The 16,531-nt window shown below is 44.9% G+C and overlaps 1 protein-coding gene across 1 annotated transcript in view; it reads left to right on the top strand.

Moving 5' to 3' along the window:
* Nucleotides 1–16,531, top strand: part of tsc2 (TSC complex subunit 2) — a 107,313-nt gene that overhangs the window by 33,651 nt on the left and 57,131 nt on the right. The window contains exons 23-27 of the mRNA XM_063202638.1: nucleotides 2,981–3,074; nucleotides 5,284–5,386; nucleotides 5,936–6,030; nucleotides 10,174–10,302; nucleotides 15,799–15,960. Coding sequence (XP_063058708.1) covers nucleotides 2,981–3,074; nucleotides 5,284–5,386; nucleotides 5,936–6,030; nucleotides 10,174–10,302; nucleotides 15,799–15,960 — 583 coding nt within the window. The remainder of the gene's footprint in view (nucleotides 1–2,980; nucleotides 3,075–5,283; nucleotides 5,387–5,935; nucleotides 6,031–10,173; nucleotides 10,303–15,798; nucleotides 15,961–16,531) is intronic.

Raw genomic sequence — 16,531 nt, 5'->3', positions numbered from 1 at the left:
CATTTTTGTCCTAAAAAAGTACCCACAACAAGTTTCTATGAACATGTTGACCCTTCCAATCAATTCCCCACGTTGGAATTATCTAAAAAAGTGGTGTGTCGTTTGTCTTTTGTACCATGCCTGGTTTAAACCGTATGTGAATGACCTTGCCTATATTGGGGGGTGTCATCATATTGGGGCGTCTGGCGGGGGTCCCCCACCACTGAAAATGTCTGCCAGTGGTCATTTCTCTATCAGGGGAATATGATGAACAATTCATGATAGGTGTCAAGAGGTAACCTCACCAGCTGATCTAGCCCATTTTTAACCCCCCAATTAATGATGTCTGCCAAGCCCCGCCCACCATCAAAAACATCTGGCAGTGGCCATTCCTCAATCAGGGGACCATCTCAAACAATTTACAACAGGTTCCAAGTGGTAACCTCACCAACTTATCTAGCCCATTTTTGGGGGTGTCATCATACAGGGGCGTCTGCCGGGGGTAACCCACCACTAAAAATGTCTGGCAGTGGTCATTTGTCTATCAGGGGACTATGATGAACAATTTACAACAGGTTCCAAGTGGTAACCTCACCAACTGATCTAGCCCATTTTTGGGGTGCCAGTTTTACAGCCCCCCTGGCCACACCCACCAGAGGGAACCCGGCAGACGTGCTGATCCTCTATCTGGGGACCATACCAGACATCATAGTACCCATAAAAATTGGTAACCTTCCCAACTAGGCTGACCCCCCTGGGCTCCTGGTCTAGTATATGATACAGATGCTCAATGCGATGCACCACAACACCCCAAAGCCCTCGTCTTATTGAAAGATTTGCTTTTGGGCCTTTATGCCTTTTATTTTGATAAGATGGTGAGAGAGACAGGATATGGGTGCGAGAGACAGATGGGGAATGACCTTGGGTCGATTCGAAACGGAAGGCAGTGACTGACTCGATGACTCTCCCACATTAACAGGTCACTGATCAGATAGGTGAAGTAAGCTGATGAGGCAGCCGTTACGAACGGCACTAACTAGTGCGCTGCCTTGCGCATTTGATGTTATGGCGGGAGTTACGTTCATCACGTTAGCGCGTAGCTTACGCATGCTATTTGAACGGTGAATGATCGTCAGACGGCGGAATCGTAAAATAGGCTATAAATAGATCTAGCGACAGCATATTTAGACCGTACTACAATGTTGATTTATCCATTCGATTTTCAATATCTACATACATAAGTGTCAGAATAAAGAATATGATAAGGTAGTAGCTTGGGTAGTAGCCATGTTTGTTTCTCAGGTTTCCGGTTGAGAGGGAGGTAGCGCACAGCATGTTGGGTACCAAGGCAGCGAAGTCAGCATCTGATGCTGTCCTCAAATATCCCTGTTACGCCCACAAATGCAGTCAACTGCCAAGGGAGGAAATAAAGCAAATTTTCGTTTCGATCTACACTTCATGACTCGATGTCCAGTTAGCTCACTGGAAGGACAGCTGCCTTCCCTGTTTTGAACGGACCCCTTTTCTCTGACTCCCAGGTCAAACATCTTCTAGTTGAGTAAGATACCCCAAACCCCGCCTACCCAATGCAAAGGAGTGCTCAAGTTCGGTCTCCCAAAGGGGCATTGTCCCCTCTTTCTTCTTCTCTTTCTGTGGCGTTTGGTAGTCGCTTGCATAAGATGTGCGCTATCGCCATCTACAATGCTAAGGGAACTCTATTCAAAAGTCCTGAGTTGATTTATTTTTCTCTACTAGAATATGTTCCTGGTTCCCACACCTAATTTTTAACGACTTGCATGTTTTTTATCGAGCCTTCAGGAGCCGAAAAGTTGGTTCAGGATGTGAACGGAATAATATGGGTGTGAAATTCAGATGTGGGTGTGTAATATAACTGGCACAGCAAGTTAAATGTCTTTTTCTGCATGAATAAAAAAACTGCCAGTCAAGCCGAGGTTAAAATATTCATCTCAGAGATTTCTCTTTTTTTGCTGTATTGCACACCGCCCTGTTTATGCAATTTCTTTATGCAAGTTGATGTGATCAATTACTTCAAATTTCTTTATTGAGTTATCTGCAGACAGAGTGCTGATTAAATTCAAGAAGTGCATTTAGTTCAGCTCAGACATATTCCTTCTCCTTAGCTTTTTTCTTATAGCTTCTTTTTGCAGATCATATTTATACATAATTAACATTTTCCCCAACAGTCAAAAAGTCAAAAGAGAAGTAAGTGAAAGGTGACCAGATGCTTTAATGTAACTTTATATCTGGACTGCAACATATGCCGCCAGCGCAGTGCATTCCCTATGAAGTACGCCTCAGCTCCAAACCTCAAACTAGCTTTCAACTTAGTTTTGAATATTTTGGGTGGGATATTTTTGGGTGCCATAACATTTCCTTATCTTTCGTCTGCCTGCATAGCCTCCACTTCCCCTTGGTGTTGAGTTTAAAGGGGATTCAGATGATGATGATGATGATGACTGTCGATTCTACTCTTCTTCCTGTCTCTCCTCTTCTTCCTCCACCTCCTCCCTGTCTCGTTTCCATCTAATCTTCCACTTTATAATTTCCCTCTCTGTCCTCCTCTTCCTCCTCCTCCGCTTCTAATCCTTCCCCTCTTTGTCTCCACATCTTTTTCCTCCACATCTATCTTCTCCCTCCTTACTTCATACTCCGCTTCTCTCTCTCTCTCTCTCTCTCTCTCTCTCTCTCTCTCTCTCTCTCTCTCTCTCTCTCTCTCTCTCTCTCTCTCTCTCTCTCTCTCTCCCTTCTCTCACTCTCACTTCACCATCCGGCGCCTCCATTATGCTCCCCTTCTTCTCTCTCTCTCTCTCTCTCTCTCTCTCTCTCTCTCCTCCCTCCTTTCCCTCCTCTTCCACTTCTAATCCTTCCCCACTTCTTTCTCCACCTCTCTCTCTTCTTTCTTCTTCCTCCTCTTCTTTCTCCACCTCCTTTCTCCCTCATCTATCCCTTCTTTTCTCTTCCTCCTCCTCCTCCTCCTCAGCGTTGGTGCGGCTGCCTCATCTCTATGCCAACTTCGTGGCGGAGCAGTATGTCAGCGTCTTCGCCATCTCGCTGCCTTACACCAACCCCTTCAAGTGAGTACCTAAGCACACACGCACGCACACGCACGCATGTCACACACACATATGCGTAATGTAGAGTAGAGTATCATTTATTGATCCCGAGGGAAATTCATTTATGGATGTCAACTAGCACAGTTTGGCGATGTACCGTTAGTGAATCTCCCTTCCCAGGGCTCATATAGATGGGGTAGCCACTCGGCTATCGGCCTACACCTTTGGCATGTCAACACAGCAGCAAAAGCCCTGAGCTAGAGATCACAAGTTGGAGCATCGAGTGGTGGACTCCGCGCATTTACATGCACGCACGCACACACACACACACACACACACACACACACACACACACACACACACACACTTCACCTTGACGTGCATTAATTCATTCTGGATAATAAACTTTGTGATTTCTGAGAAATAAACAAACTCATTTTGAGAGTCTATGAAAAAGCCATGGTAAAATGGAGTCATTGCATCATGTACAAGTTGCATGAGGATGTCTACCCTAAGCCGAACAAAAAAACATCACTAAAAAGTACATCTCTAAAAAGTACAGCAATAAATGGACTGCAATATCACAGCACAGTTCCGAGGTTCAAGCGGCTATACCCAGTTGAGGGCTGTCTTGGGATAAAACTCATAGCGGCAATTTCATTCTGTGCCGTAGTCTACAGTATGCCATCCAACCCTGATGACGAATGGGAGTCACTTCCCACTTTTTACCATCTACTCCTCTACCTTACCCGTTTATACAGTGCATGCACATACTCAGGCTTCAACTAGAAACCTACAAGACTGATTGGAGTCTTCATCAATATGTATGACTTAAATATTATGCGAAATAGCAGCGCTGAGGTAAGTGCCCGGGATAGAGAGAGAGAGAGAGAGAGAGAGAGAGTGAGCCCAATGCAAGACCGTCCTCCGTATTACAACACTGACTGGCTGTGCGTCATTTGTGAACCTACACTTATGCTACAGTCAGGGCCTGATTATGACAGTGCGGGGCCCATAGGCTAAAGGTTGCTGTGGGCCCCCCTGGAGGGCAAATTTCGCCTCAAATTTATATAGACCGTGTCAAAATTACGAGCTAGGAATTAAGGATAACGTGTCTACCAACTAAACTCAACAAGACGGATACATTTTTCGCTATTGCATTTTGTCACAATTCTGTAATTTTTCACTTTTGGACAATCAGGGGCCCCCTGGCAGGTGGGAGCCCCTATGCTGCAGCCATATCTAGCCTGTGCATTAATCCGGCCCTGACTACAGCAAAAGCTGGGATTGGCTCTGTGTGCTAGATGGTGAATAATTTATACCCTCCGCCCTTATCATACGGCCTCTCGAACATTGCAGACGCTTCTGTAAAATTGCATCTTTTCTCGCATTGTCGTATCGTGCCCAGCGTTTGGCTGTAATGTACTTTGTGACTGTGACTGCCCAATGAAGAAATTGAAATGAGCGCTCTAAACCGTTGGCTGGCAGGACTCATTTGCAATCCTGTTCCATAACTTTTCATACCAATAGGCTGTTCACTTGCTGCAATGTTGTATTTCTCTGTATCCAATCCATCAAGTCGGTTAGCGCGCAGGATAGATTGCGGCAACTTTGCCTTTGCCAATTCCTATTGAGATGTGAAATTGGAACGTATGCTTGTGCAGTGTTCCTGATTGAAATGTAATGACCTTATATTATACTGCGTTGCATCTTCAAATCGTTTGTCTGTGAAATACTTCCTGGCTGGTGATATCCGGTATCTTCCTTTTCTCATTGCCCGTGGGTGTTCTCCTTTAAAGGGACACTGTGCAGGAAATGGTCAAAAAAGGTACTGCAATTACGCTGCTCATTGAAACTGGGTTGCCAATTGCCAAATTTGATCTTTACATGAAAGTTCTCTAAGTAATAAACAAATATTTTCTAGTATGGTCCAAGTAGAGTCATTTTTGCAGCTTAAAATGGCTATTTTTGGAAATTCAAAATGGTGGACCATGGAGAAGATCCCCCTTTTCATGTATGGTATGATAAGTGCAATTTTCCCAGTCATAATGAATAGTAGAATTTGATGGTGGTGGTAAGTATCATGAAAAAGGTAACATTAGTGAATGGGTAGCATGAACTCTGGAAATAAACAACTTAAAATCTCACACAGTGTCCCTTTAACGAAATAAATATATTTTCATTAGTGTAATTTTGTATGTGTTTTTGTCTCTTTGTCTTTCTTTGCCAGGTTCAATCAGTACATAGTCTCGCTGGCTCACCATGTCATTGCTATGTGGTTCATTAGATGTCGACTGCCCTTCAGGAAAGACTTTGTGCAGTACATCACTAAGGTAAGGCGTAATGCACTTTTTGTGTTGGAAAAGTACATTTTGTGAAATACTTAACAAGCGTATTGCTTTCTGTTGATATGTTACCATCAGCTTGACCAGGCAGCCCACTTCAGATGGTCTGGCTACAATGGTTAGGCCAGAGGCGATCACAAGGGCAGAAGTGTGAAACCAAACCAACCGTTAAATAACGTCAACAGGCCTACACTGCCTGCAAACACCCCAAAAAAGTTAACTGTTGTCCAAAGGACGGACGACAAACATATCTTGATAATGATATCAGCCCTGATTCCTGCTGGCTGGGACTAATCTACCAGAAATTTAGAAGCAGGCAATGTTTTCTTCAGATCAGATTAAAAAAAAAAGTGCAGAGACTGCCTTTGTTTCACTATTTCTTGAACTCCCGGACCAACTGTCTAGTCTTTACCATTGCCGAACCAAATGTCTTGTGTTTACCATTTCCGGACCAACTGTCTTGTGTTTACCATTTCCGAACCAACTGCCTTGTGTTTACCATTTCCGGACCAACTGTCTTGTGTTTGACCATTTCAGGGTTTGCGGTCGAACGCTCTGCTGCCGTTCGATGACACACTCGAGCAGAGCAGCTTCCGAGCTCGCAGCACCAGCCTTAACGAGAGGCCCAAGAGGTACACACACACACACACACACACACACACACACACACACACACACACACACACACACACACACACACACACACACACACACACACACACACACACACACACACACACACACACACACACACACACACACACACACACACACACAGTCTTAGGCTGTATCTCAAAGCCAAGGATCCTGGCCTTGCTAGGACGTGAAACGCCTAGTGATCGGATGCTCCGCGGAGTTCACCAGAAAGTATCCAATCACTGGGTGTTTCACGTCCTAGCCAGGCCAGGATCCTTGACTTTGAGATACAGCCTTAGTATCCACCATGGTCGGGCTTAGTAGTTCAGCCCATGGTGTGTAGATGACGTTGTAGGCTTGCATATATAGCAGTGCATGCCCTTTACTTGTCCTCTGTGAGTGTTTGTGATTTTTGTTTTCCTGGATGAGTTGTATTCAGTGCTATTGAATATTATGCTGGGTTTGTGTGTCTCACTGTTTTTTTTTGTTTTTGGTTTTTTGTTGTTGTTGGTCATGTTTCAGTTTTTGGTTTTGAACTGAAATTAATTTCCTGCCATTGACCACTTATGTATATTATCTACATGGTTCAATATACATTTTTTTGTATTCATAATCCTGTTTTCCGTCCTCCCCCGTCTCCTAGTGCTGTCCATCTTCCTCTTTATCTGGCTCATTCTCTGTCTCTCTTTCTCTGTCTCTCTTTCTCTCTCTCTCTTTTCTCTCTCTCTCTCTCTCTCTCTCTCTCTCTCTCTCTCTCTCTCTCTCTCTCTCTCTCTCTTTCTTTCTTTCTTTCTTTCTTTCTTTCTTTCTTTCTTTCTTTCTTCTTCTTCTTCTTCTTCTTTCTTCTTTCTTTCTTCTCTCTTTCTTTCTTCTCTCTGTCTTCTCTGTCTGTCTTTCTCTCTGTCTCTCTCTCTCTCTCTCTCTCTCTCTCTCTCTCTCTCTCTCTCTCTCTCTCTCTCTCTCTCTCTCTCTGTCTCTCTCTCACTGTCTGACTATATTTTCGGCTCTATCTCTCAATCACAGTCATGAGAAACCTGGATTCGTTAGTTTACAATCCAGTGCCACATATTCTAAATGACCTTATTTTACTTGTTCAATTCATGCCAACAGGCAGTCACCTGGTTGATCACTGGGTGGAATTGGACAGGTAAAACCAGGTCATTTGGAATACGTGGCACTGGATTATTACTAATGAATCTAGGTTTCCCTTCATTTTTTCTCTTTTTCTATTTTTCCTGTCTGCCTCTTTTCAATTATTTCTTTCTTTCTTTCGTTCACCCTTTCTTTCACTCTTTCACTCCATCTCTCTCTCCCACACTCACTGTCCCAATCTCTCTGTCTCTGTCTGTCATAACCCCTCTCACTCAAGATGCCACTTGATACCTGACACGACTAAAAGTGCTTCGGAACTCCCAGTTGAACTCGAGTTGACATGACTCAAAACCGTGTTGACGCTTTTGCAGATGGCCAATCATCTCTGTTACTGGCCCGCCATGTCACTTTCTCTGGTGAACCCCTATTCCCAAGCACCCCCAGCGAATGCCGTAAAGTGTTTGAAAGTTTCCGAATTTTGGGAGATAGACCACGTCTGACATTTTAATGTCTGTCAGTCAACCCGTGTTATTGATTTTAAAGTGCGATATCACCAAAATCTATGGTCTCAGAACACGGTCCCAAATCGCTCCGACTTTTTTCGTGGGCTTGCTGTTGTGGCCATACAATCTATCAGAGGTAGTGCCGACTTCGTTCGCCCGTCCCCCCCTTGTTCCCCCCCTCCCCTTCTGTTTGTCCTTCTACTTTATCTGTCTATTTGTGTTTCTGTCTTATCTATCTATCTGTTCTGAGAAGATATAATCTTGGTAATTTTTGTACAGCTTTGTCTGCCCTGTTCTGTTCCTTTATGTGATAATCAATCACCATCTGCCACGTTTAACTCTTGAGTAGTCCTCCTAACATGCCATCGCAACAGAAGCGCACATCCATAGTAACCACTTAGCACCTTCCCATAGCAACCAACCAACTGCCACATCTTTACAGTGGTGACAGTCATGCTACCATGGTAACCCTTCCCTTTCTGACCTTACATGTTTTAACCCCTCTTACCTAACTTGCTCGCCTCGCGCACATTCGTTTCCCTTACAACACCCCCTCTCCTCTCCTCCCCACATCCATTAGACTACATTTCTTGTGTTTTTATTTTTATTTCTTCATTTCCTAATTTGCCTAATACATTGCTCCGCGTCCTAAATTCCAGATGATCATCCACGTCAGCCATTTTGCTTGTGTTGTTGTTACATTTTGTGTGCAGTTGGAACAGAGCATGCTCCAGTATCCTCTTAGCCAACACTCAGTTGGATTTTCCTTTCTATACCACTAAATTACAAGGTCAAATTGAACCTGTACCTACGTTTGGCACATTTTCTGAACAGCAAAACATAGCTAGACTGTTGGTCTAGCTGTTGGAAAAAAGATACTGATACTGTAGTGTTTTTATAAACTAAATTCTATTATTTCAGTTACCAAATTAACCATTTTGATTGTCAGAACCTTTGCTATTTAGGCTAGAACTTCTTCAAGCATCTGAAAGCTTCTTTGATGGTGTTGCCTTCATGATTTCGCTATGCCCGTATAGTGGGCATTGTTGCCCTGTTTGATCAGTGGTAAATCAGGCTAGCACGGAAAGACACCAACTCACTACCATGCCATTGTCATTATACAATAGCGTTTTTTCTTAAATGAATCAAATATATAGATGTCTTAAAATGTTTGAATTGATGACAGACTGTCATCTAAATAGGTATACCCCCAAATTGCTTTCAAACTAAAGTGTACCGTCAAAAAGTGATTACAAAAATCTCACCAATATTGTAAAATGTGAAAAAAAGAGTGTTGACTATAGGGTGAATTTTGATCAGAGTTGTGCCAATTTTAAAAACAAAGTTTTCCAAGGGAAATATCTGTCTCCAAGTTCATGCCCAGGCAAATTGTGTTATGGAGGCGAAAAAAAGCCCAACAGAGACCACAACAACTACTTGGCGATTTCAAACCAGACCAAAACCAAGATTAAAATGGGAAGAGATCATTGACTATTAGATAGAGTCCGTTTGGGTGAGTGGCGTCAATGGAGGATGTCTGCTTTTGCTCTTTTCCAACCCAAACGTGTTTTCATATTTTTAAGATGGAGCATTTTAAATAATTCATCATTCATCACCTGTTTCTCATTAGTTTAACACACAGACCCTGCTGCTGATGTTCTGGGATATTATTTTCACTGAATAATGACCATCACACCTTGTTGGCTTTTCCTACTATTTGATATGTTATGTGGTTAACTTCCTTTTTTTCTCAGTACATTCCTGAGTATTATTTTTTTTTCCTCAATCATTATTTCTGCTAGAAACGATACTGTTTTCCTTATTATTATTCCTTGTTGTGTGTTATTTTTTCACTTTGTTTCCTCTAGTTATTTCTCTCCCTCCCTGTTGTTAATGTGCACTGCTGTTAAATTTTCTTTATTTTTTTCCAACTTTCACTTCAATCCCCCCTCCTCCCCCCTTCTCCTCCCTCCTTCTCTGACTTGGCCTGGCCGTGCTGTGTGTGTGTGGGGGGATTGTTCTGCCCTACCACTCGGATCCCTCCATCTCCGTTACTCCGCCACCACCAACCCTGGCCGACCCTGCCACGCGTCCTTGACCCTTGACCCTTGACCTTTGACCTTTGACCTTGACCCTGGCCTCGACATCTGCGTGACACCCCTGACACCCGCCACCCCTGCCAACCACCACCCCCCCCCCCCTGCCCCATCCGACTGATCCTATGACCTTTCCCCTGCTGGCGATGTCACCACGCGTCCATCCGTTGGTCTCCCGATTTGTGTGTTTGTATGTGGGGGGTGGCCATGATGTTTTTGGGGGGCACCACACTGTCCCGGTCAACTCCCAACTCTACCTTCCCACCCTCCCTCACTTCCTTCCCCATGTGCCCCTTATACCCAAACCACCACCCTCTTCCTCCCTTCCTTCCTTCCTCCCTTCCTCCCTTCTTCCCTCCACCCACAACCCCGCCCCACCCCAACATGGCCACTCCACACTGCGCGGGCGTGGCGGGTCGTGGTGCGACGTGGCGCGGTGCGGTTGCAGTCTGCGTGCGGTCAAAGTGGCGAAGCAGGGCCCGAGTAACAACTCCCCCATTAAAGAGCTGAAAGATCTGTCGGCCATGGACGCCTTCCGCTCCCGAAGCATCAGCGTCTCCGAGCACGCGGTGCGCAGGTAGAGCAACTTTTTGGTAAAACCCCCCGTGGAATTGCTATTACCCAACAACAACAACACCACCAGATAAGCAGCATCGTCACCCACCTCCCCTCTCTATCTCTGTCTTTTAATCTCTCTACTTCCTCTCGCAGGGGTGAGGGTGGGTTATCTTGAGGGCTGGTGAAGGGTCGGGGTGGTGCGGGTTGCAGGGTTTGGGCTGGGCTATTTCCATGGAGACATGGAGGGTGGTGGGTGGTTGCCAGGGTGACCTGGATTGGGGGCAATTCTGGCGGGAAAAAAGGGAAAAGGGTTGCATGCCGACAATTTTTTTTTCTATTTTACCTCAAAGGATTTGACCACATTTCTTCGTTTTTTTTTGTTTTGTTTTGTTTTTGGTTTGCTGCATGTGCTTCAGAGGTTTGGTTTGCGGTTTGCGTGGAGATTAACATTTTTTGAAACTTTTTTTTGTGGTTCTTTTTTGGTGTTGTTTTGGAGTTGTGGTTGCATTTGTGTTGCCCGTCTTCAATTTTGCGTGAATGTCTGACAATGGCTGTAAACAAAACTGCATGTTAATTGTGAAAAAAGGGGGTAAAGGGTGTTATTGACCTGACGACTCTACAAACCAATGCTTGGCTACACACAATTTGATTGTTCAACGTTTACTGCCCAGGGGCCTATACTACAAAGCTGGTTCAGTAGTAAACCAGGTTAAGTTAAGCGGTAAATCATCTAATAGAAGAGCCTGGAGTCTTCATTTTCAACCCATAGAGAATTGAGACAGTTATCCATTGTGTTTATTATTTCTATCATAGAAAGCCAGCAATATGATGTTATTAACAATTCTAAGCCTAAATATAACATTAACAACATCCAAAGTTTCGAGTCATCTGGCCTGTCAAGAGTACATTAGGCGGCCTTCTTGCTACTCAATACATCATCTTTCATCACTTTTGCAGTAGTATGATGAAAAGAGGGGATGTTCATTGCACAAGGAGTTGACAAGACTTGACAAGACACCCCACCCTTTGAGTCTTAATTGACTCATACTGTAGGTTGGAGCATAACATGTTTTTAGTTTGTTTTAGTTTTAGTTTCAGTTTCAGTTTACCCTACACAAACTGAAGTCTTGACTGATGGCTGGTAGGTAGGACCATGAAATGTTGTAATTTCTGCATCTGTACAGCAGATGGCAGTGTGGGCCTATTCAGCTTCTCCCTTGATATCCACCTGATGGGGCCACCTATCTATCTCACCAAAAGGGCAGCTCAGCCAGTTCCCATACCTGCGTAAACCACTAGTGACAGGACATCAACATCAATACTTAAGAGCAGACCTTTTTTGACCATACACCCCCTGGACCTCATCCTAAGCCTCCCTACCACCCCCCCCCCCTCCCCTCACTTAATCATACGCCTGCCAACACCCCCCTTAGTATTAAAAACATTAAACTGACTAATGCCCCCAGTGATAACAGAGCACCACATCCTCTCAATTGTATCCTTCTCAACGCCCCCTATAGGGCTACCCAACGGCCCCTGGGGGGCTGCAGAGCCCCCGTGAGAAACACTGCTTTAGAGTGTGCGGATTAATCTCAAGATTGACAAAGAAGGGAGGTGGGAGCGACAAAACGGATGCATCTGTGTTCTCTCTGGAGCACGCTGCCTTGATTTCCACCTTAGAAATATTCAAAAGCAAGTTTCACACAGACAAAAGAACCCTGTCTGTTGAAAGACAGCGCAGGTGGTAGTGACAACTGGATGTCTGTGCCTGATGTGTCTCTGGAGCACACTTGCTTTATTTCCTCCTGTTTCAAAAATGTCCAAGTTTCACACAAAGACAAAAGACTCCTGTCGTGTTTCCATTCGTATTAAGGATGAACAAGAGTTTTTTATTCTCTACTCATTGAAACACAAATGCCAGGTATCACTTACCTGCGTAGTCGAGAGCTTTAAAAGCTATCGTTTGCTGTTCCTCATGGTCCAATAACATCTCAAGCTGTGGCAGTAGAGTGCTGTTCCTTTGTTTTCAGCACTCCCAATGGCACAGCTGTCTGTTTTCTTCACCATAGTGTCACTGAAAGGGCTGACAAGGAGCAGAACAAGAGAGCTGTGAACATTTCTGAGGCACTCTAGCATCAATTGATGTTGATGGCTTGTCTACAAGTAAGAGAGAACATCAATTGACTGCTAGACAGCCCCACCACTGCCGTCAAGTCCCTCAAGTGCAATGAACATTCCAAATGTAAACAAAAACACAATAAATGGAACGTGATGGAAAGGAGATGGTAATGACACTGATGATCACCGCAGTCTTTGGTTGTAAACAAAACAACACCACTAACGTCATTCACACAAAGCTGGCCATCGCCACGTACTGAAGTAAGTGGGGCCCCCCCAGTGTGTGCAGTCCCAGTCTATTGGTTTTGTACCTGGAGGCGCAAACTCCTTTTTTTGTTGTTGCTCGAGTCGTGTGTCTACCATTGCAGCTGGAGCTGTGCACCCGTATTGCGCGTTCCACACATCACCTGCTTTTACAAATGCAACTGGCTTTGACACAAAGTGAGACTTGGTATTTTTCCGGGTGTAGCTTTCTAGATGGAAGGTCTTAAGGCCCACATCGTTAAGTTTTGGTCTTCTCCAGTCAAATTCTGTTTAAGAAGTTACTAATGCAATGTGTATACTAGTGTTCCTCAACAGGGGTGTTCCTCAGGGGGCGTTGAGGGGCCCTTGGGGGCGCTGAGAAGGATACAGCTGAAAGGGGGCGGTGCTTAGTTGCCAATGGGGTACATTAGTCCAGTTTATTTTTTAATACCAAGAGGGGCGTTGGCAGGCTTATGATGAGGTAAAGGGGGTGTTGGGAGGCTTATGATGAGGTCAAGGGGGCGTTTATTCAAAAATGGTTGAGATCCGCTGGTGTAGACTATGTCAGTAAAACCAACACGTGGGGACTACTCCCTTGTGCTCACTAAATGCTAGAAGTACAGTAGCAATTTCAGGCCACCAGATAATTGACGTACCTTTTGAAGTAATATGTGCCCCCATGTTGGATTTTCCTTTGTCAAATTTTCTTCGTCAGCATTGTCTTAAAACACAGATCTAATGGAACACTATAGGTTTGAAGTTCAATGCTGCAGTATTTGTAGAATGTCCCTTTTTGTGTTCCTGCCAGATTCATGGAACACTGTTCTAGTTATTTCAGAATGTAGTTGTTAGTAGTTCAGAATGTAGATCTATCGGTTATGCAAATGTAGGGAATTTGGCTCCTCTGGCTCCGCAATTAGATTTCATGGGGCGCTGCTGCTCTAGTTTTGTGTTAGTTCAGAGTGTAAGGCTTGTTGGTTATTCATATGCGGGTCTCTGACCTCTTTGCAGCTACAGTAGTTCAGTAAGCGGAGGGGTTTCTGAGGCTTTGAGTGTCAGAGGCGCATCTTGTCGCCAGGCTAGGCAGGCAGCTGCTTGGGGGCCCCAAGCCATACATGGTGAATAACAGCTAAGACTTTAAACTACAGTGCAGTAGTTGCGAATGTACATTATTTTGAATTTTTGCTTGGGCCCCGACTTACCCTAGAGTCGCCTCTGGTCAGTGTGCTGTCTTTCAGCTCACAGGCCGAGGGCAACACACAGACTGTCTGAAGCCTGATGTAGCCTTACTCCTGCGTGTTATCGTGGCTCTCTGCTTTCTCTGTTTCCATTGGTATGCACTGTGTGCGCAGCACGCTAGGTAGCTTGGGGGGGGACAGCGTCAGGAATGCTTCGATACTCGAATGTTAACACAAGAGAGTCACCAAGCTCTGCTGTGCTCACACAGAAAAGGGCCCTTAAGATATAGGGTGGGGGTGTGCAATAGAGAGAAAGAAACAGGAAAGCGAGAGAAAGAGAGAATTCTTATTTTCGAGAGAGAGAGAGAGAGAGAGAGAGAGAGAGAGAGAGAGAGAGAGAGAGAGAGAGAGAGAGAGAGAGAGAGAGAAGAGAGAGGAGAGAGAGAGAGAGAGAGAGAGAGAGAGAGAGAGAGAGAGAGAGAGAGAGAGAGAGAGAGAGAGAGAGAGAGAGAGAGAGAGAGAGAGAGAGAGAGAGAGAGAGAGAGAGAGAGAGAGAGAGAGAAAACCTCTCTGCAGCCTTCTTTCATCCTAGTTTTCTCTGTTTGGTGTCTGTGGCCAATGAAGAAGTGCCATTAGGATGCATCTCACTGGGAATCTCATTCCGGCGTCACCCCGCAGGGTTTCCAGGAAACGCTAATTCCCGAGTCACCAGAGTAGGGGCTCGTGTCCATGCAACGAAAACGTGCGGAGAGCCAATGTCGCTCCTCTCATTTACGATAAGCTCTCTTCTTCCCATTGCTGATTAGTATGTAAAGGCAAGCATCCTGGCCTCCTGTGGCTTATCCACGGAGGCCAACTTGTATGATGATGGCACCAATGCAGGTGACGGGGGGACAGCGGAGCATAAATAATGATATCACAGTGGACTTGCGATTTTAGCTGCAGGGGGTTAGCTTGGGCTTTGAGAGCACCTCTTGAATTCCACGCTGTCCCGCTCTTTGATGACCCCCCGGCTATGAACGCGTCTGGAGCGTCGTCAGGAGATTGGTATTGGGGGTTTATACAACTCTGGGCTGGGCCAAGTCGTGTAAAGAATATAAAGCAGGACAAAATCAATCAAACCCGGCCGTAGTACGCATTAAGTTTGACATACTCGAATCGAATGTCTCATGTACGATTGTGAGAAGGCCAGCTTTGCACTCAAAAAAATGCTACACCCTTGAATTTACCAAGTCTTACCTTGTGTGGGTTGTGTGTGAGTGTGTCGCTTGAGCATGGTTGTGTGTGTGTGAAAAATGTGTGACAGCGGAGAGTATATACGATTGCACGCTTAACGCTTGTGTGCATTTGCCGTGGTGCTCTGTGGAGGGCGACTGCATGAATCCGTCTTTTTGGTTTTGTTTTGGTACCTCAATGTTTCATCCACAAACAAACCTCTTGCTTCTCCACCATTAACCAAGCCCTGGTATCGGATATTCGTGTGAATTTGAGCTCATTTCAATTAACTTGCTCAATTGACTAATGGTTTCTTAACTTAACTATTATGGGTTTATTCAAGGGCAACACTCACTACTATGGACAAGCCCTGCAAACAAAAATGGGCGTAATACATTGTATTTGAATATACAGTAGTCTTGTCTAAACTATTGTGGTCTAAACTATTACGGTGTCAGTGGAGGCACTTTGCTAGTATATGGCTGATATGAAAATGGGTTTTTGGTTGAGAAGCTAAAAACAAATTGAGAGGTAGTTCTCTTGGGTCCTATACTACAAAGCTGCTCCAAGAGTAAACAAGGTTAAGTTAAGGGGTAAATCGTCTAAAAGAAGAGCTTGGAGTCCTCATTTCTTAAGAAAACGAGGACCCCAAGCTCTTCTATTAGATGACTTAGCCTGGTTTACTCCTGAACTAGCTTCTTAGTAATACCCCTCCGCTGTTTGCCACGGATGATAGCTGTGCTCTACGCTGCCCCCTGCAGGATGCAAACGTCCAACACCACCTGCAGCCTGGGCTCGGCCGACGAGAACGCCGTCCTGCAGGCGGACGACACCCTGAAGACCGTTCACCTGGAGCTCACCGAGACCTGTCTGGACATGATGGCACGCTACGTCTTCTCAAACTTCTCAGCGCTGCCCAAAAGGTCTCTCTCTCTCTCTCTCTCTCTCTCTCTATCGCTTTCCATCTCTCTCTCTCTCTCTGTCTCTCTGTCTGTCTCTGTCTCTCTCTCTCTCTGTCCCTCTCTCTCTCTCTCAGCGTTGCCAAAAATGTCTGTCTGCCTCCTCTCATTGCTGTCAAAGGGTTTCTCTCTCTTCGTCTCTCTCTCTCCATGTCTCTGTTTCTCTGTCTCTGTCTCTGTCTCTGTCTCTGTCTCTGTCTCTGTCTCTGTCTCTGTCTCTGTCTCTGTCTCTTGCTCTCTCTCTCTCTCTCTCTCTCTCTCTCTCTCTCTCTCTCTCTCTCTCTCTCTCTCTCTCTCTCTCTCTGCATATCCATGTGTGTCTCCCTGTTTCTGATGTATTGTACATATTTTTGTGCCTATATCTCATAGCTGTCTAGGAATGAAGTGATAGTGAGGCCACTGCAATCCATACAATAACAGTTTTCATCTTGGTCTAGATTAGATTAGATTCGCCTGTATTGTCTGTGCTGGAGAGAAATTTTGCTTGGAAATGAGAATCATACAGTATACTGAATGCTGAACTAAGAAAACATAT

The sequence above is a fragment of the Engraulis encrasicolus genome, chromosome 1, assembly GCF_034702125.1.
Source record: "Engraulis encrasicolus isolate BLACKSEA-1 chromosome 1, IST_EnEncr_1.0, whole genome shotgun sequence".
In the NCBI taxonomy this organism is placed as follows: domain Eukaryota; kingdom Metazoa; phylum Chordata; class Actinopteri; order Clupeiformes; family Engraulidae; genus Engraulis; species Engraulis encrasicolus.
This window is presented reverse-complemented; position numbering and strand designations above follow the sequence as displayed.